A 21,709-nucleotide genomic window follows, 5' to 3' on the forward strand; every position below is an offset into this window, starting at 1 on the left:
TCTCTCGCCGGAGACGAAGCCTGTAAAACAATCGGTTCGGAAAACAGTAACAAATAAAGGGGCAAAACAATGATACTTGTAAGGAAACCTAGCAAACCAACTTGTTTTCCATAGGTTAAAAGCCCTCAAGAGGGGGATATACTGTATCACTGAATTTTGATTGTATCTCATGTTTTAAAATTTCACAAAGAAAAACCTATGGCGATAAAAGGGCTAAAAAGAAATGAGGGAAAGAAAATAGTTCATGTCCAATAAACTGTAAGTTGAGGTTTCAACAATTTCTGGGTAACTCTCCATTCATCTTCAGCTGGATCAAGACAGACTAATATGTACATATATAGCCTGTGGCTCGAACCACCACCATCTTGCTGGTTTGACAGAAAAATGATTAAATGACGATAAAAATCTACTCTCCATTTGGGAGAGACATCCATCTACACAACTATATCCATCGGATAGGAACCAAGGACTCGGAGAAATCCGGCATATTCCTGCCAAAGAGAGCATCACACGCCCCAATGAGATTTCGGAATTCGAAAAAGCAATACACAGTGGAATCATGCAGTTATTACATGCTAGTAATGTTGGAAACATGCACACTCGAACAGCTTGATCAAGATGACATCGAGTTCTTACATAAAATAAGAACACGGATTGATCCAAACGAGAAAATTTAGTTAGCTAACAGATAAGAATGTGACCATTACAAGTTAGATACATGATAAATCGTAAATGACTGACCAGTAAATGTTCCAATGCATTTTGGGCACGCAGTTCTGCCATAGAAGCTTCAAAGTCTATGTAGAAAAGATAGTCAAAATACCTGGCACCACGCATCAACCAGATTAATATAGCTCTGGAATTACTAAGATTCGGTTTACAGTAGCAGATCGCAATGAATAGGACACTTACATGGCACTCCCTCTGTTAGAACCGTCGACTACCCTTAGAGGACGCCCTTTTTGTGGTCGACTCTCTATCTGAAAAGTGCTCCAAGAGGCGTGATAACATTCAGAATCTTCTCGGATAATGATAAGACAAAGATGAACACTCTGTTATAGTTTACCTTTGACAAATTAATATCCCTTAGAGAAAACACAGCCAATGCTTTGAATAGCATGCCAGGACCTTCTTCTAAAGTGAAAACTATACTGGTCTGGAAAATTGGAAGATAATCAACAAAAGAGATACATTAATAGGTGAAATAAAATAAAAATGATCGAGTTCAAGGATGAATACCTTATAAACCCTGTCAGTTCTGGGAATTATGGGCTCTCTTGCAAGTACCAAATACCTGGTAACATTATCGTCCTCGTCCTGATGCATGAAATAACTGTGTGATTCAGAAGAAAATATAAACTAATATTCTAAGGAACAAATCAGAATAGCTAAGTGTGCTTCAAAACACAAGTTGGATACCCGTCAATCCAATTTCAGTTATAATTATATTATATATATAACATCTTAACCTCATAGGCCATGTAAATGCATAATGTTAGTCCATTCTAAGCCAACGATTCGGAAATCAGCAATTGTTATGAAGCCAGTATTCATCTTCTTCGAGGAAACTATGCGGCATTGAAGAGGGATAAGAAAATATTTACTTGGATTTTTTCTTTAAGAATGTCAAGCCCATATAATGCAGCTGCTCTAGCACTTGCTATTGCGCCCATATCCTTTTTGCCTCTCAAAGCAACCATCTGATCCAGTATCATAATACGTAGAGCATCACGAACAATAAAAGAACAAGTAATGAATAAAATATGGCACGAGGAAACTGAAGCACAAGATGATCTCGAGACGTACCAAAGCAGCACCAGCAGAATCATCAGCACTAACTCTAATAATGCCTAAGTTGGTAAGGGCCATCTCACATTGAGCAAGTGCCTGAAATTGAGGAAATTGTTAGCAAAACTAACACTTAAAGAATCTAAATGCCCAACCCCAGCATGAAGTTTGCATATTTGATAAAGCAAATTTCAAAGAGATCTAATATATTTTACTAGCATGTACCGGATGATTAGGTGACTTCCAGAACAAACAAGAAAATAAAATGATATCAAGATATGAACATGATCAACCTGGGGATGGCTGAAAACACACTTGACTTCCTGCATTGTAACACCAGGCAACGCCAAGAGGCAATGATTAACAACCAACTGTACCTCCCTTACGATGTGTAGCCTATGCCGGAGGAGTAAGTCATAATTGCGGTGTATGCTACCACCAACAGAATTCTCAATGGGGAGAACTGCTTTATCCACCAACCAAAGCTCAACTGCCTGTTAAAAGAATGCGACAAATATAACGGACACATATCAGCGTAGTTCATGCAGTAAAATACCAATAAAGTACTTATCTTACTAACATTGAATGCAGCTTCAAATTGGTCGCATGGCACAGTCTCACAATCAGGGTATGCTTTAAGAGCAGCATCCTCACCATATGCACCTGGGTTTCCCTAAAAAAATTAATGGACAGTATAAGCATAGCAAGAAACATATCGGGCACTCAGTCAAAGAATGAAGAGATTTCAGACCTGATAAGCAATCCGCACATTTGAACCATTAGCAGGATATGGAGATAGATTGGTTATGGACAGCGGTTCTACAGAACAGTTATATATTCAATCTCAGAAATTAAATTGACAAAAACCATGTAATGGTCCGAGTTATTAAAAGATAAACACAATACCTTATAAAAAACAATACAAGAAAATTGGAAATATATTTATCGTGCTAACTAACAATCAATGTATTTTCTCTTGTGCTTAATAGCACGCTAATATATAGCTTTCTGGACATCTAAGCCAAACATTTACAACTCAAGAGAATCACCAGATCATACCAGTAGAAAATCCAACCAAATTACAAGATATATTATCATCCAAGATTAACCTAATACTAGAAAAAGGCAAGATATTCATTGTCCATAGCTTTGAATTAGTCCCTTCCTAATCATTTAACGGTTACAATCCTTATCAATGCACGTGTAGAACAAGTACGTTTCGTAGTCGATCAAATCCAAAACACCTTAAGTTCGTCCACGTGTGAGTTGCATCCTATTATTCATGATACTCAAAAGTTCCAAAAAGGAACATTCCTCCTAGTCATACCTACACGTGTTATCCGAGTTTCTCATAAAAGTAAGAGATGCCTGATTCAGCTTGAAAAGAACATAATTAAAGATCAGCATCGATCGCCAACGACATATTATGTGATAACTGCGGCGCAACGAATTTCTGCTAAACCAATAGGTGCATCGGATCTAATAGTCCATAACGGTGGTTCCATGCAGGAGAAAATCACAAACTTTCCATGGTTTATCCTTGAAGAACATTCAAACAATAGACATTGAATATGAATGGCGTTCTAGTAACACATCATTCGTCCTAATGAATGTTCCAATTATCAATCTTTCAAACTCATTCAAAGCAGTTGTCTTTAAGGAACAAACTCATTCAAAGAAGAACCTTATATATAGCTACAAACATCACATCAGCAAACAGGAGTAATCTACATTGTCCTAAACATATTTCAGGATTCTTTACAACCTCAATCAAAATAGATTTCCATATCACTTCAAAACATAGCAACCATCACACTCAAAATTCATAGAACAACTCAACAAAATCATAGTAAGCAAATATTAAAAAAAAAAGATTAAAACCTAATATCAGTTCAAAGCACTAAAATCAAGTTAGCTTACTAGGAAGAAGATTCAAGTCCTTGTGAAATGCCCTGGAAACTGTGCTCCCATCTCCATCAATCTTCCCAGTGAGAGATGTCTTGGCCCCAGGCTTCTCATCTTCAACAAGAACAAAAGCCCTTTGCGTTGAAGCATAATCCAAAGCAAAGCATTTCAGTTTGGAAGACCTCAAATCCAACACAATCCTACCTCGGTAAGACCCCAAATCTGGTATCTCAACAAGAGGCTTTTGAGGGCAAAACGGAACTGGAACACACTTCAAAGCCATTGGAAAAAAATGAAAGGGAGTTCGAAACCAAATCACACACAATGTGAATTGTTCCCTACTATTTTCTATCTAAAGAACAAAAAGGATCGAGTTTGGTGATGGGAGTATGGAAAATACAGTAAGACACGTCAAATGAAAAATGCAGGTTGAAGAATCAATGGGACCCCATTACACAAAAATACTAAAAAAAACCAAACTTTTCCTGGTTTGCAACTGGGTTTTAAAGGTGGGATTGAAGTGGGAAAAAAATCAAAGAAACGTACGAGTCAGTAATTCAAAGAACTTGGGTAGACTGGAAAAATAAGAAGAGGTTGTTGGGAATAAGAAAGTTTGGGTACACGTTTCCCTCGAATTAGAGTGTTTGACGTCAAACAAAGAAAGAGAAAAAAGGGGAAGGGTAATTATGCCAAGAAATCCAATGAGAATCCAGTAAACTCCAAGAATGAGAAAATCTGGCACCAGTGAACAGTTATATTTCCACCAAACACACAATATAATATATGATTCACTACGATTGGTGGACCAGTGGCCTGTTTTGGAAACCTGGAAATGGACCCATAACCTTCCAAATTTTACACTAACGCTTTAGCAGGTTTAATTCCATGGCTTTCAAGGAAGATTGAGGAACAAAAAATACCAGGTAGTATTTTGGTTTAAATATGTCAAAGATCCCTGTATTGTTTTGAAATTTGAAATTTGAAATTTAATCTTTATATTATATTTTCAATAAATTGAGTCCGTAAAATATTTTTAGGGTAAAATATATATTTAGTGTCTAAACTATTACTTTTGTTCCGTTTTGATACATAATTTTTTTTTCAAAGTCATACATAAAATTTAGTTTAGATTTCATTTTGATATCATATTGTTAAAAACTTAAAGGCAATGTTGACCTGTCACCATAAGATAATCTTATGTCATCATTAAAAAAAATTAAAAATGACACATCATCAGTCCTGTTAATTTTTTAATAGAGAGTACCATTTTGAAACCTAAACATTAGGTATAGTTTTGAAATAAAATAAAATTTGAGTACTAAAACATAACAAAAGTAATAGTTTAGATATTAAGTATGCAGTTTACCTTATTTTTATTTAAAAATCTTAATCTTTGTTACTTTATATTTTTTTAATAATACTTTATATTTAATTCTACTATTAATTATTACCAGAAAATTATAAAAAAAATAAATAATTTTTTAGTTTTCTATGTATAGAATTATTATCAATTTGACTCTTGAAAAAGTTATAAACGTATATCATTAAAAATTTATTTTATTTTTTCTAATTATTATATCAACAGTTAACAGTAAAATTGAATATAAATTAAGGGGAAATAAAGTTCCTTAAATAAAAATAGTATAGGGACTTAATTTTATAAAAAAAATATAATATAAAGATTAATTTTTTAATCTTTGAACTACACATTTTTTCATACGAGGAGTAAAATATTATATTTTAGATAAAAAGTTTAAAATAGAGCGAGGATATTTAATCGGTGATCAAATTATTTATTTTATTTTCTTTATATTTTTTTTAAGTCACGAGCTTTAAATTTGTTATGAATGCTTTCTTTTTTCTTTTTTCTTTTACTTAAAGTCTCCTTTCATCTCCCTTCTAAGATTAGGATTTGATTTAGAATTTTTAAAAAAAAATTAATTTTAAATTTTAAGATTGTTTTTCAAGTTAAAATCAATTTACTTGAAGCAAATTTTCAGATGAAATTTATATATTTTAATGAAATAATTGACGATCAATTATATTTTTAATAATTTACATATACGCATTATCCTTTTATATTATATTAAAATTTAATTGACGCATTATCTTTTTATATTTTATTAAATTTTTTACTTTAATTATTTTACTATTTTTGTTGAATTTGTCCTCTTATTTTCATTACATTCATTTTATTAAAAATTTGATAATGCGACCCAATAGAAAGTTATCATTTGTCATAAAATTAAAATTCTAAAAGGTAGTATATTTAAAAAAAGAACTCGTAAAAACCTATTTTTTTAATAAAAATATCTATTAAAATATAAAAAATTCTCTAAATAAATTTTATAGAAGTTTCTATTTTTTTCTTTCAAAATTATAATTATATTACATTTATTTTTTAAGTTAAAAATCATAAAATTATTACGATTGTTATTATAACATTTAAGATAGTATAAACTCGATTACTCGAATACACTTTTTTTTAAAAGGATTTTGTACGGTATTAATATGAACACATACAAAATGGGACATATACATGGGACATTATCAATTTATACATCTCGTACGATATTAGTATACTTAAGTACACATTATCCTCCGATTTAAGGAATTTACAGTGTAGACATTGTATATTTGAATAATTAGATATTTTTTATATATTAAAAAGAGAATTATATTTGATTCATTATCAATTTATACATCTCATACGATATTAGTAAGTCATCAAATATTTTTTGTTTTATCTATTATTGAGGCAGTGAATTGTGATTGAGTGTCCATGTATAAAATTTATACACTAATAATATATTGAATATAATTAAAATTTTGAAGAAAAATACAATATCATACATGTAAGATTGTGAGGATTATTGTATAATCGGGGATGAACGTAGAATTTTATGTTAAGAAGATGAATTTATAATATATTATAAGAGACGAATCTATAAAATTTTAAATGATGAACACATATTATCAATACAAATATATAAACATATCTAAAATATATAAGAATTTGAAATTTTCAGGGAGAATGATCGCTCTAGTCGCTCCACTCGATCCATTACTATGTATGATTAGGGGTGTTCAAAGTTTTCTTTTTATTAATTGATCGGTTAATTTTAGGTTCGATTAGTTGACGAATAATATTTTTTTTCAAACTTCAGTTATCGATTTATTCGATTTTCGAAACTGGTTAATTAACTGAACTAACCGATCGAAATAACTGAAAGTATAGAATATTTAATATATGATAGTTCAATTTTCATTAAATTTTGACTGATTAACTGTTAAAAAGAAAAAAAAAATCTATTAATAAATTTTGGATAGTTGAATTTGACAACAGCAATCTGTTTGTTGGTGGTGTCGGCATCAATCCAGTTACAGAAAGTTTGTCAATCAACATCAAGTCTTTATGTTTGGTGTTTATAATTCAGAATCTCATCATATTTTAGACGTTTAACTTAAACGATGATGACAGGAAAACCATGGCAAATGTTGGAGATTGGAACCACCTACTTCCCTTGAAAATGAATGAAATATATATTAAATGAAAGAATCGCACATTAACTCAGCAGCAATATTAATTCCCTCAACGAGACATTCTTCATTTTCGTTTAATACTAAATAAAGAGGTATCACAATTCAAAGATAAATGCCGGAATTCAAACTCACACACGTGGGACAATAAAAGCCAAAATCACTTGATCAATTAATGGATCTCAACGAGACACATTCTTCGTTTAAACAAGCAGTGTTTTCTTAGTGTTGCTTTCCTTTGATTTATTAGCTTCGTTTGTAGCTTTAACTCTGCCTGATTTTCGTGGACTACTATCGTCTCCTTCGGATGCTACCCCATTAGAACCAGGAAGAAGCTTGTAAAGGTGGCCATGAAAATATGGGTTTGCTTGAATTTGAATAAGAAGATGATATGAGCCTATTTTTATTTAAATAATATGGTGTAGTTTGTGATGGGTTGTTTTGGGCCATTTTGTAATGGGTTATATACACTATATGTTTAGGGTTTCATGGAAAGGGATTAGGGAACGAACGTTGAATGAAATGTTGAAAATTGGCACACCAAATTGCATCAATTGTTAACATTATGGGTGGCAATTTGGAGGCATTAATGGGGTGACAAAATTGGTCAAATTTGGCCACCAAATTGTTGAAAATTTTGGATGGTAAAACTATGCAATTAGTCATTGTAATTTAGGGTATTTACAAATTAGTCCTTAAAGCTTCAACTATAAATACCCTAGCTCATTTAGCTTCAAAACCATCCCAAAGCATTTTAGCTTTCTTCCAATACTAGAGAGAATTTAGAGAGTTTCTTGAGAGTTGTTTTCTCATTTTTATCAAAAAAGAATTATCATTGTTTTCTCCTTGGTAGATCGAGAGAGGTTGTAATTCCTATTTTTCTCGTAGTGAAATTCTTCTACCGTTGCCCGTGGTTTTTACCCTATATTATTTAGGAGTTTTCCACGTAAAATTTGTCTCTTTTATCTTCATTTTTATTTTCTCAAATTATCAGTTGCGATTTTGCTCTATCCGATAGCCGTCTTCCGCAACATGAAATATGTTGTCATCCTCAAGCACGATGGAGAAAAATGTCTCTAAATTTATTTTTTTCAAGTACGAAAAATAGGAGTAAAATGTTTCTAAATCCAACTCATCGGATATGAAGAAGTAGAATGCTTTTAGAATTCGATATCCTCGAATACGAAAGAACAAAGTGTCTCCTACGATTTGGCTTTATTAGGGTATTCTACTATAAACATAGAGATAAGAAACTAGTAACTTGAGATCATATAAGTTAAAAATTCATCCCAAAACAACTTAAACAAAAGATAGATACGAACAAATCGATTGCATCGGCAAATGAATCACAATAATGGATCAAACTATTGAAAGACTACTGACAAACATAAATCAGAGCCATGCATCGTGAGAAAATTATATACGAACACAAATCACATATTCAAATCCAATCTAAAAGTTCAAAGAATGAAAGATCAACAATATAACAAATAAGCGTCATTTTGATCAGTCGCAACGACGTCAAATCTAAATATGAAGAAAATGATCGATAAAAATGACCGAAAATATGCTAAAAGACAGAGAAAAATATATCATAAAACCAAAATTATTAGAAAGAAAGAAAAAATAAAATTACAATATAAAAAATAACATAAAAAATATCAACGATAAACTATCAGCACTAAAACCAGTAACGTAGCCTGCCAACTACAGATTAAAAAAAAGTAAGCCGCGCTAGATTTCATCATAGTAAAATGGTGGAATTATAATTTTAAAATCGTTAAATGTTGATTTTAAAGACAATACGACTACACTTGTAAGTTCGTGTACAAATAACGGAGAATTCGTCTTTAATTTTTATCATTATTTTAAAGTGTGATTATAAAAAATATTTGTTTAAAGATTAATTTGACAATAAAAATTTAAATACCTTTATAATCTTTTGTGTTTGAATCTAATATCTTTAAGAATAATAACTTTTTCTTTAACCTTTGAAATAGCTTGATTCGTACCATTCTTATTTAATTTTTAATTTTATTAATCTATGAGTCTCCTTTGGATCTTTTGATGTGTAGGATGGCCTAACCAATATCAAAAAGGAAAGGAAGCGTTTGTGTTTTGAGTTTTACACAGCTTTGCTTTGTTCTCCGATTAGTGGAGAATCTTTTTTTGTGGGGTAAACTCTCGTCTCTTTGGTCGGATTCCCTGACGTGGACTTATCCGAAAGGTTTGTTTTCATATCCAACGGCGATTCCCCACATCATCCGAGGTTTCTGTTTCATATATAATATGCCTAATGTGGGACCAACGTTTATTCTGTTAATATAAGATTGAGTTAATTTTGATTAGTATTTTTGTCGATATAATATATAGGAGGATGAGAAATCGAGTACGTTTAATTGTTTGATTTGTGATTTTCAGACAAGGGTTGGTCTTTTTAATTGTTTGTTTGGTGGGATTTTTTGTAGTTGGCGATTCCGATCATCCTGACAGTGAGAGTGGTGATAGCGTTTACGAAGTTCGTCGAACTCCAATCGACGTCTATACATATCTTTATGAACAGAGTGTGCCCTAGAGACACTATTTCTAATTTGATGCTCACGGTCCCCCTCACTATATTGGTGATAAGGACATTCGTGCTCATGGTCCCCCTCACTATATTGGTGATAAGGACATTCGTGAATGCTTCTAAATGAGACGTCTTCTCCCACCACTAATTGGTATTAAGATTACCAATAGATGTCTCTAAATAAGACGTCTTTGCATGTAAATAAGAGAAAACTCATTGACCAAAGCCTCTAACACTCGAGATAAGAGAAAATTTATATTTATTACTCTCCATCTGAATCAAAAAAGATAAATCACTTTAATCCTTTCGTTATTGAGAGTGCTCAGATAATTATTAATCCTCTCACAACTTGTGAGAGATACCTTTAAATGAAATAACTCTATTAGAATGTTAGTTAATAAGATGATATATGACTCTTGACCTAAATCAAGAAGGATGAACCGTCAAAGGCCCCCATATTATGTTGTCTTCGTCTGTACAAACAAAGATATCCTTGAGACTCCTATCACTAGATTGGTGCAAAGTTGAGGCTGCTACTCATGAACAAAGGAGAGTTTATAGCAAATTGGGATATCAAAGACAAAGCCATCTTACAAGTGGTCCTTCCTATTGCTAGGAAGAAAAGAAAAGCCCATTGTTGTTCATCTTTTGCTTTTTTTTTCTTCAGAATTTCTTCAGGCACATGCCGTTGTCTATCATCACCAAACGCTACTACCTTTTGTCAAACCCATCGGCATTTCATCGTCGTCTTTCGTATGTTAAATTTAATAATTTAAATATTGATATTTGTAAATAAAATAAATTGAGTTAGAATGATCGTCTCATAATAATTTTTTGTAAAATCTAACCCTGAATAATTGATTAATAAATCATATATCGATTATTAGAAAAATAAAAAGAACAATTAGAAGTATTATCATATTTGGGGCCGGTTTCAAGTTATACTGTTATTTCTGAAAGTTTTGTCGATTATAAAATTAAATTTATAAAAAGTGCATTTGGTTAAATATGAACCTTAAATTACTTTTTCAGTCAATCGTTTAAAATTTTAATTGTTTATTGAGTAAATTATATATAGATGCTAAATCGACCTATGAATTAATGTTGTAATTCATTTAGGTTCACAAATCATTAGTTTAGCAGTAATAGTAAATTATTTACTATATTAATTAAGAATTTATTGACATTAAATCTTAGATTTAAATTCGAGCAATTCCTACATTTAATAACAAATTAAATATATCATTAAAATATATTCTGTCAACATATAAAGTATGAAATTTAAAGGGCAAAGTACACAATGATCACCGATTATAGGACATTATTTTATTGAGTCATTAGACTATTAAAAATTACAAAATAATCTACCAATTATAGGGCGTTGTTTTATTGAGTTTATTGACTATTAAAAGTTACAAAATGATCCCCTGACTATAGGGTGTTGTTTTGTTAAGTCCCACGACTATTAAAAGTTATAAAATAGTCATTCGACTATTCATATGTTTCAAACTCATCGTTTCCTATTAAAAAATTAATGAAAATACGAGCTGGACATTAAATTGCTAACTATGATATGATAAAATCATATCCCAAAATCTCAAAAAAACTATACAAATCAAACGATTATGAGATAAGATTTTATCATATCTCAATCCCGAATAACTCGCAATTTGACTCGTTTCATTTACACCATTGTCTCGACCGCATATCAATACTAATTGGGTAAGAAACTTATTTCCCCATTTCTTTGGTGCTCACTAAAGTCCAATCAGCAAGATATACCATCAGAAAAAAATCAATTTTCAATAACTGAGTTGAGATGGCCGAGTTGGTCTAAGGCGCCAGATTAAGGTTCTGGTCCGAAAGGGCGTGGGTTCAAATCCCACTCTCAACACAGTATTAACATTTTCTAAATGCTGTCTAATTCATCTTTTAGTCCTTGTCTCTTCAAACATTTAAAATTTAGTAATTTTTTAATTTAAAAAGTGAAATTCAATTTAATTTAGTCCTTCTCATGTAGGTTTAAATCCCATTCTCAACAAGTATAATAATTTTTTTTGACTTTGAAGTTAAATATATGGGTGTTGGCCCGTGAGTTAATCTTCCGCTCTCAACAGATCCGACTTAATGTTGCTTTTAAATTGAAGTCTAACAATAAAAGAAAAGGATTATAGTTAACATTGTCAATTATTTTAATTTGGGTCTTTATTCTTTTTCTGGAACCATTTTGGCATTCAATTTCATTTTAGGTCAAAAAAATCTCTGATTTTTAATTCAGCTCGATTGATTCCTTGTTTTTTTTTTCCAGTTAATATCTTCTCATTTTTTACTGTTAATCTTAGACATTTATTTTCACTTAACCAACTGTACTAAATCTATGTAAAACTAAAAGAGTTCGATATTATATACCGGAACCTATCTTTAAAAGATAACAAATTATAAAAGATTTTCAGTCATAACCCTCAAATATACTACATACCAAAACGTTAGAACTCTTATTTGCTTGGGAAGCGAACAATCTTTAAAAAGTTAGACTTTGTTTTAGCACTATTTAGCATATCTATACTTGGAGATGAGCATTAAGTAGAGAGACGCGACAGGCTGCAGAAAACACAGATAGAAGGTAGTAGAGTGAGAGCCATGCCGTGGTTCATTTAATTAACTTCTGTTGGGTTCACTGCAAGTAATCTTACTGCTACACCAACCATCTTTGCGCGTGCAACAAGTCTTTAATTCCGCTCATGAATTGCAGGTCACTTGCCATCATCAAACAGCAGGCCATGAACCAGTGAGGAAGGAGAACGTACCATCAAACTCGAAAGCAAAAATGGTTTTTAATTTAACCATGGCCGAGGAGCGTTATTATTGTCGGCAGAAAAAAGAATCGGCCTACCCCCGGTTGTGCATTAACTAGCTTCAAAGATTTGTGCCCTCGTCTTCAAGTATCAGAAAATTTTAACTACTACTTCTGTATTGGTTCTTGTATACTCCTAGTTGAGGAGGAAGAGATCATAACTTTTATATATATATTGCAGGGTTTTCACGTGAATACAGTCATAAAATTGCGCTGTTTTTTTTGCTGTAAATGATGGGGGGTGTTACAGATGAATGCATTAATTCACATGGGGAGAGGGACACATCATCGGTATCTACTCGGGATGTAATTATGGGAGTGTAGCAACTATCTTTATTGTTCTATCACTATTGGGGGTTAATGTGGAATTACTTTTGTATTGAATCTTTGTTCTTTTTTTAATCGGAAGTGCTTTCATTAGGGGGAACATAACAATGCTTGAAGCATATTTCACCGTTGTAGAACATGGGTTGTGTCAGAGAAAGCAGTGCTCATAACCATGGGTCAATCCCGGAAGAGGCATATGAGTACAATCACTTTAGAAATATTAAATTAGTATATATTTTAAATATTTTCTTTGTATTTTTAATTAGTAATATATATTCGTTCCCTAAAATTTTATAAATTCACCAACCCTATTTTCCGTGGTTCAATCTTTACTTATTTTGTTTAATGCTGCTTTGGTCGCCACTTCAACCATGGAGGATGAGGGCCTGAGAGAGACGACGTTTTGTAGAGAGAACCAAAGGGAAATGTCCTTTGACATTTAAGGCTTGTTGATGAAATGGTACAATTGTTGTTTAGCCCCTTTCAATTCTTAAATATTTAATATAATCTTTTTAGTCATTTAGTTAAATAAAAATAACATTTTTGGTCCCTCCAAATAAATAATAAATCTATTTAAGCTATTTGAGCACAAAGTTTTTATTTTTTCTTACTTTGACGTTGCAAAATTTAAGGGTTAGGTTCTAGATTTATGATAATTTATCTCAACAATATCATATTTAAGGTTTGAATTAACTATTTCTTTTAAAAAAAGTATAATACACTTTACCACAACATTAATAGTTTAGCTTTTTAATTTTATCTCAACACTTTCAATTCAAATTCAAGCCGTCGGAATAAGACTAAGAATAATGGCAAAATATTGTAGATGTATGTTATGTTTTGGGAGGGTAATTTAATCCAAAACTAACATGTTCTAACACGATTTGGTTTGATAAAATCACTTTTAAAAAAAAATTGAGGTTGGTTGAGTTCGAATATAGTGTGAAAAATTTCTGACCTGACTAGACATGGAGTAATATTATAATTTTCTTTTATAAATTTACTGATAACTGTTATAATACCTCTTCTTTATATAATTTTTAATTAGTTCTTTATTTATATGTCGGGTCATATGTGAGTTTTTATTAAAAAAATTGAGTTGAATCAGATTCAGGAAAAAGAATATACTTCTTAATTCGTGTCGAGTCTAATGGAGGGTGTATAGAAAGAGGCAACCCAACTCGACTCAACCCGTTTCTAATTTTTTTTCTCTTCTAATTAGGCTTGGAAAACGCTCATTATTATTTTTTTCTAATTTCAATACCCAACAAATATCATAATCTTATTTCTCGTGATTTTAATGTATCAAGATTCATATAAATAATAAATGATTGGTTATTTAAAATGATTAAATTTATGGAATGCAAACCTCAACAGAAACATCAACATTCAAGGATCAATGTACTTATTGTTTGCCCCATTAATTGCAAAAAATATAAATAATGTCCTTTGAAACATCATTTGTCATGTGCTAAACGTTGGGTTTTTACAGTCTCATTTGAAATTCAAATGGTATTGGTACAAAGACAAGGCCCTTCCCATCTTATAAATGCAAGAAATTGGAAGCTCAAGTGTTTGTTTCAAGTAAGAGCTTTCCCCCTATATTGTCTATCCACAGCTTTATATTTAATACACTCACCCCTTTGTTGTTGTTGGGTTGGTGGCAAATTCAATGCTCTACCATCTGCTTTTGCCCATTCCTCCTTTCCTTATATCTCTCTCTTTTCATTTCCTGCGTAACTCTTTCTTTCTAAACCCTTAATCTTCTCCTCCATTAATGTTTCTTCTCCTTCTTTGTTCTTCATTTTCTGTCATCCATGGAAGTTGAAGGCAAATATACATACATATATATGCATGTGTGTTGTTGGTGCTCATCTTTAGTTTAGCAAAGGATTGGATTGGATACACTTTCATATGTATTTGTGTGTGATTTCTTTCAGTGCTTGTAACTCTACAATGCAGCATTAGTTCCCGGAAGGAAGATAGTAAGAGCATACAGAAGAATGTTATCGAGATATTGGTGTGGTTCAATTTGAGAGCATCGTTCTAAAAGCTTAAGAGTTATGTTATCTGATTGAGCCGTGCCAATATCGCGTAACTATTGCACCTTTGCTTTCAATAAGTAAACAAGAGATTTTGTCGTATAGATAACAAACATCAAATTTGAATCTTAGATTTGTTGGATGTTATATGTGCACTAATTGAATTAAACTCGAGCTAGAATCAAATATAATGTTAGCCAAAATGCTATATGTGTACTAATCGGATTAAACTCGAGTTTAATTAAAAAATTTAGTTAATGATCTAATTTAATTAAAAAAAATCGGATTCAAAATTATTTGTTTATGCTTTTTAATAAGTCAGGAGAGTACTATAAAAACCTTAAGAAAGGCGTTTAATCACGTATCAAAGTATTTTAAGTATTTTTTATTCTCAATTATTTTTTGGGTAAACTACATATTTGATATTTTAACTATTGCTTTTGTTATGTTTTGGTACTCAAATTTTCTTTTGTTTTGAAAACCATATCTAATGTTTAGTTTAAGTTTCAATTTGGTATCCCACGTTAAAAATTAACATAACTACTGATGTTGTATATTTTTCTTATTTTTTTAAATATTGAGGTAGCATTACCTTATGGTGAGACATCAACGGCCGGTATCAAAATGAAATCTAAACTAAATGTTAAATATGATTTTTTAAATATTAACTTTCATAAACCTTTTCATGTCTTGTCTTCATGGCATTAATAACATAGTTTATGGTATTAAATCCACGTGGATGTAAGAATTTTGTAGTTTTTCAATTACATGGAAACTATGCGTGCATGCAGGCATCCATGGCTGCCGTCTGTTGAGTTCCATATATTCACAAGTCTTGTGTTGTAACTGAAACATCAGTTTTTCCAACATATTTTACTTAATCGGGCGTATGATTTTATGTTACCGGATTCTATGATTTTTTTTATACAATGTCTAAACTACTTAACGAACCAAAACCAAAGAGCAACATGTCTGATATAAACTGCAGATCATATTCCATGAATTTTAATTTAGGCAGCTAAGTTGCTAGTAAACTAGACTTAGATTCACCGAATTCCTGGAAAACTTCAGATGTGGTCGGCACGAGTAAAGTACTCGGCAGTCAAATCCCAAGTCTCGAGCCTAATACGATACATCATATGTAGAATGAATCTACATGAAAAAAAAAGGCCCCTCTCAGCAGTTCTATAGAATGAAAAGCCTAAATCATCTTGATTCTGATTCAGTAAGGAAAAATAGTTATTGCCGGCAATACATCAGAGCGAACTGAAGCAAGCGAAAATCGTTCTCCAGAAACCGGATAAGTATTATATACATGCAAGGGGAAAATGACATACAAAGATGGGAAAACGCTCTTATTTTTCAATTGCAAAACACATTGCGTCTCTCAATTGTGCAGACTTAATAAGCATTTGAGAATCACAATGCCAAAAAGAAGGGATCATATCTGCATGATTGTTCATGAACAAGTATATAGAAATGAATAAGGGAAATACTCATAATTTAATGATTCTTCTCAGTACCTACAATGAAACGCGATTGACGGCGGAACAAGCACGCGTCCATCAGACCAAAGCATTGGCACCAGCTACGATCTCCAATATCTCTCCAGTGATCTTCGCTTGACGCTGACGGTTGTAGACGATAGATAAGGTCTTTTTCAGTTCCTGGGCGTTATCAGTAGCATTGCTCATGGCACTCATCCTAGCTGCAAGCTCACTAGCTAATGATTCCTGCAAAGCCCTCAATACCTGGCTGTTGAGATAAAGAGGCAACAAAGCATCGAGAATCTGGACTGGATCCTGCTCGAACTGCAAAATCGGAGAGAAATCGGCAGTCTCGGTCCTCACAACATCTCTCTCGACGGTCAGTTTCCCTTCCTTGGTGGTCAATCTGAAGAACTCGTCCTCAGCTGCATCAACACAGACACCGTTCACATCACAGATTTCTCCTCTTGGTGACAGTGGTAGCAAAGTATGAATCACCGGATCAGACTTAACCAACGATACGAATTTCGTGTATAGAAGCTCGACTTTATCGACTTCTTCACTAACGAAGAGCGAAAACACATCATCTGCAATCGCCTGAGCTTCTTTGGCTGTAGGGAGTGAGCTACCCTCAAGGTAACGATCCACCGGAATATAAGGCCTGCGGACGAAATACGTATTACCCTTTTTCCCCACACTGATGATCGTATAATCGAGTCCAAGCTGCTTCAATTCTGCAATTCTCGCTTCAGCTTTCTTGAGGATAGCATTGTTGAAACCTCCACAAAGACCACGATCACCGGTGACAACAACCAAGGCAACTTTTTTGACAGGCCTGATGCTGGTAAGAGGAACATCAATGTCTTCGGTCTGGAGCTGCTCATTGATGTTGTAAAGGACTTCAACAAGAGATTCAGAGAAAGGTCTACCATTGACAACAGCTTCTTGTGCTCTCCTGACTTTAGCAGCAGCCACGAGTTTCATAGCTTCAGTGATCTTCTGTGTGTTCTTGACCGAATCGATACGGTCTCGAAGCTCACGGAGACCACAGTGAACCGTGGTCGAAGACGAAGATGACCTTGAAGGGTTACAGGTAGTTGGACTCTGAGATGGGAACTGAAAAGGGGTGACAAAAGAACGGAAAGAGAGCAAAGAAGTGTCGGAAAGAGAAGGTTTTGAAGACACCCACATTGTCAGATTTGAGCAAGACATGGTGGAACAATGGAGGATTGCGAGAGAATTGTTCAGAAGAGAGCAAGAGGAGAGCTTTTTTTTCCTACAAGGGATTGTTTTTTTGTGTGTTGGAGAGTGGTTTTCTTCTGGTATGGAGGAAATCATTGAGAAATGAGTGGAGGGAATCAGTGGGAATGGATAAGGTTTTGTGATGAGGATTTTGAGTAATTTTGATTCATTGATTTTTTGTATGGGACCTAGTTGAAGTGGCAAGCTCTGAGTGGTTGTGTTTTGGATTTTAACTTTATAGGCTCCCTATTCTGAAAGGCATATACCACTCCATGGATATCTGTACTCCAACAATAGCTGCAAATATTTTACCTGATGTTACCGTGTCTGGGTAAATTTCCAGGATTTTTGTGTGATAAAGGTTCAAAGTAAAACTGTAAAAACAACCATTCTCAGCATTTATCTGATGAGAAAAGTCAAGACTTCAATGCAGCAAAAATATCTTTTCATCTCTAAAAATAGTAGCAGAAGAGACCAACGAGTTCGGCTTTACAGTTACCAACACCCATGGAGTCCAATGGTAAGGTGCTTAATACCCCTTTAATTTAGGGGTCCAACTCGACTCGACTAGACTAGATATCGACGGAACCCATGTGACTACCAAACACGGGTGTCTTAAACAAGAAGGCTTTATAATTTGAGCCTCCATCGAAAAGAATCAAAAGATAGCATTTTTCTGGTGTACCATACCCTGAAACAATAAAAGATGATGGAAGTTTCAAGGCCACACAATATGGAATACATTGTTGGTCAGAGTTGTGCAGAAGATCAATTTCAGTTTAACAAGACGACACATCTGCATCGAAACCGAAAATGCTCATATCATTGTTGGAGAGCTTTTAACTTTCGATGCCTACTTCTTTGAACCTATTAGATTTAGAGCTTTTAGTAAAAGAAAGGGCAGAACAGGCAGAAAACAAAATCCTGGACTCGAACCATAAAGTCGAAGAGGGGATCCTATCAATAGGCTAATTCAAGAAGGCCCCTCCCCTCAATTCTAAGGAGGCCATGCTTGATTATCTATACAATTTCAGAAAGAAGACAAACATGCACAATTGGCCCCAATCCACACAATGTGTAAAACCGAAACCTCTATATATTTCACATAAAGAAGTTCAGTTCTTCATTATCTGATGACAATGAGGTATTAAAATGAATATATATATATATACAAATAATGAAAACTGTTCTAACATGAGTAAGAAAATATAAAAGCTAAACTCTTGTCTGCTCATTTTCTTCCCTGAGAAGGGGGCTAACAATAGCCCGGTATGTCGGTATGTAAGGAACCACTCCTTTAAGCACCATGTAGTCATGCAATTCAATAACTTCATCTGGACTACAGTTCTTAGCAGAATACGTAATCAGTGTCGTGTATGTTATAAAATCCGGAGTCAGGCCCTCTAGATCCATTCTCTTCATTAGTTCTTTTGCTTGTTGAAAGCACCCACACTTGCAAAGAAAGTTTATCAATGTGTTGTAAGTTACTGTGTTTACTAACCTCCCTACCTTTGTCATCTCCAAGAATAGAGCAAATGCCTCCCCGATATCACCATGGCCACAATAACAGTTAAGGAGAGCGTTAAATGTTACAGAATCAGATAAACCCATACTCTTTAATGAATCTATCATCCGTCTTGCAACATCCACTGACATCTCTTTGCACAATCCATTAAGAATAGAGTTATATATCACTATGTTGGGTTCTTTTTCCACCTTCACCATTTTTTCGTAAACCTGCACAGCACTTTCTAGCTTCCCTTCCTTGCAATGCCCATCAATTAAAGCACCATATGTGACAGAGTCGGGAATTAAACCATGGATAAACATGCTACCCACGAGTTGCATGGCTCCTGATAAATCATTGCTTTTACAAAGGTAATTGATGAGAATATTGTGCGAAAACGTGTCTTCAATGACATTCTTTTCCAAAACCTGGCTATGAAATCTAAAAGCTTGCATCATATATCCATTTCTGCAAAGCCCCTGTACGACTGTGGAGTAGGTAAATTGATCGGGAAATACATGCTTGTCAATCATGTCGGATAATACCAAAGAAGCTCCCCTGATATCACCTTCCGAGTAAAGCCAATGGAGAACTGAATTATAAACAACCGTATTAGGAGTCAAGCCCCTTTCAACCATTTCGTCACACAGTCTTAATGCCTCCTCCAAACACCCTCTCCGGGCATAACCATCTATCATTGTCGCATAGGACCTTACATCAGGCTTGAAACCTACCTTAATCATTTCATTAACGACTTCTTCCAAAAATGCCACTTTCCCTAGTTTGCAAAATCCATTAATGATGGAATTGTAAGTTATGGTGTTGGGTGAAACATAGTACTTGGACATCACACCCATCTTCTCGACTAGCTTCAAGGCAAGCTCTATGTCACCCATCTTACAAGCTCCGTCTATCATCATGTTGAAAGTAACAATATTAGGCCGAATCCCACTCTTCAACATCCGATAAAATGTCGAAATAGCTTGTAGTAATTCACATTCCTTGCAAAGAGCATAAACAACCAAGTTAAAAGTATTAACATTCTCAATATACCCATATGAAATCATTTCCTTATACATGTTCCAAAACCCTAACAATCTCATTTAACTTTAAAAGTTGACTCAAAAAATTGTTCCAAGCATGAATAGTAACAAGAAGACCATCCGTTCTCAGCTTCTTAATGACTAAGTAAGCCCCTTCCGTAGCCCCAGATTGAGTGCAAGCTCTTACCAATGCATCGAAAACCGCAGGACATGAATCATGGAATTCATAACTATCCAACAAACCATCCAATACTTCCAATGGGGTCATTCCATTAACATGGATTAATTTCTCCATTAGAGATAAGGCATCATCAAATCTCCTCGACCTGACCATCACATGAATTAGAGCACAACAGGAAGCCAATGAGAGTTGGAACCCTTTTTTCTCCCCAACCCAATTGTAGAAATCCAAGGCTAACTGAGGTGAGTTCCGAAACTCGCCGATAACACGACTCACTAATGCATCTGTGAGACTTGGGAACACATGATCGAAAAATTTCCATCTCCTATGTCGTAAATTAACGCAGATTGCTTTGAATACAATGTCTTCACTACATGGGCAAGAGAGTTGCTTACCTACAACATGCAAACCTCGGCTGAAAAAACAACTTCTTCTGGACAAAAGAGAGCTCGAAACCATAGAAATATCGATACCCAATTCATAAAAAAAATGACACCTGTTTAAAAAAAATATTAAAACAGAGAAAAACCCAAATCACTATAGCAAAGGATAAACATAATATCTGCTTAAGTAACTTACAGAAGAGACAAAAAATGGAACATTAGAAGAAGAAAGAGATTAACTAAGCTTAGTAGGTACCTTCTAAGCGCTGTGCCTGTCTAGAAGAATGGCGGCTGAGGAACTCGGATGTAGAGGAAGTGTCGTCGGTTTTGAGGTTTCCGTTTGTCACCCGCTCCTATGGCGGCAGCAAGGCTTTGTGGGATGTGATTCACTCGGGTTAATTTGTCCAACATTATTGTTGCTGACCTTCATCAACCATATACTTTGTTTAAATTTTTTTAAGTTAATATAAAAATATATGAGACTTAAGAGAAATTTAATTCAAGGATAATTTTTTATTCTAGAATTGAAATAAAAAAAATAAGACCGCACCTTTTAACATAAAATAAAAGTCTTTTTATAGAGGGTTATATTATTTTTTTACAATATTTTCCAGCTCATTAAAATGACAAATGTTAAATAATTTGCAATAATTTAAAATGATAAAAGGATGAAAAAGCATCAAAACTTTCAAATTATTATTCAGTTTTTTTGTCATTCTAAATTTTAAATTGTTGCGAGTTATTTAATCTTTTAACATTTTAAATCATTGCAAATTATTTAATATTTATTATTTTAATGACTAAAAAATGTTATAAAAAAGATAGAACCCTTTATAAAAAA

The 21,709-nt window shown here is 33.4% G+C and overlaps 3 protein-coding genes and 1 non-coding gene across 4 annotated transcripts; 1 reads left to right on the forward strand and 3 right to left on the reverse strand.

The window, feature by feature from the left end:
- Positions 1–165: 165 nt before the first annotated feature.
- On the reverse strand, positions 166–4,060 carry LOC120146956 (arogenate dehydratase/prephenate dehydratase 1, chloroplastic-like). Its single transcript, XM_039160430.1, has 11 exons — positions 3,709–4,060; positions 2,540–2,607; positions 2,369–2,461; positions 2,082–2,282; positions 1,807–1,887; positions 1,605–1,700; positions 1,240–1,317; positions 1,067–1,156; positions 913–980; positions 742–823; positions 166–491 (listed from the first exon to the last, which is right to left on the reverse strand). Exons 1-11 carry the CDS (start codon positions 3,974–3,976, stop codon positions 435–437), a joined length of 1,182 nt encoding a protein of 393 aa, XP_039016361.1. The 5' UTR covers positions 3,977–4,060; the 3' UTR covers positions 166–434.
- Positions 4,061–11,615: 7,555 nt separating this feature from the next.
- TRNAL-AAG lies at positions 11,616–11,696 on the forward strand. The gene has a single exon. It is a non-coding gene; the product is annotated as a tRNA-Leu (tRNA).
- Positions 11,697–16,367: 4,671 nt separating this feature from the next.
- Positions 16,368–17,862, reverse strand: LOC120147233 (ATP synthase gamma chain, chloroplastic-like). Its single transcript, XM_039160671.1, has one exon. The coding sequence runs from the start codon at positions 17,848–17,850 to the stop codon at positions 16,591–16,593; it is 1,260 nt and encodes a 419-aa protein (XP_039016602.1). The 5' UTR covers positions 17,851–17,862; the 3' UTR covers positions 16,368–16,590.
- A 1,060-nt stretch (positions 17,863–18,922) lies between these two features.
- Positions 18,923–21,264, reverse strand: LOC120147231 (pentatricopeptide repeat-containing protein At1g11710, mitochondrial-like). The gene is given in 3 exon segments (XM_039160668.1): positions 18,923–20,349; positions 20,351–20,981; positions 21,125–21,264. Coding segments are annotated over 2 exon segments (1,974 nt in total). The 5' UTR covers positions 20,945–20,981; positions 21,125–21,264; the 3' UTR covers positions 18,923–18,969.
- Positions 21,265–21,709: the final 445 nt, after the last annotated feature.

Source organism: Hibiscus syriacus, unplaced genomic scaffold (assembly GCF_006381635.1).
Source record: "Hibiscus syriacus cultivar Baekdansim isolate YM2019G1 unplaced genomic scaffold, ASM638163v2 tig00110933_pilon, whole genome shotgun sequence".
NCBI lineage: Eukaryota > Viridiplantae > Streptophyta > Magnoliopsida > Malvales > Malvaceae > Hibiscus > Hibiscus syriacus.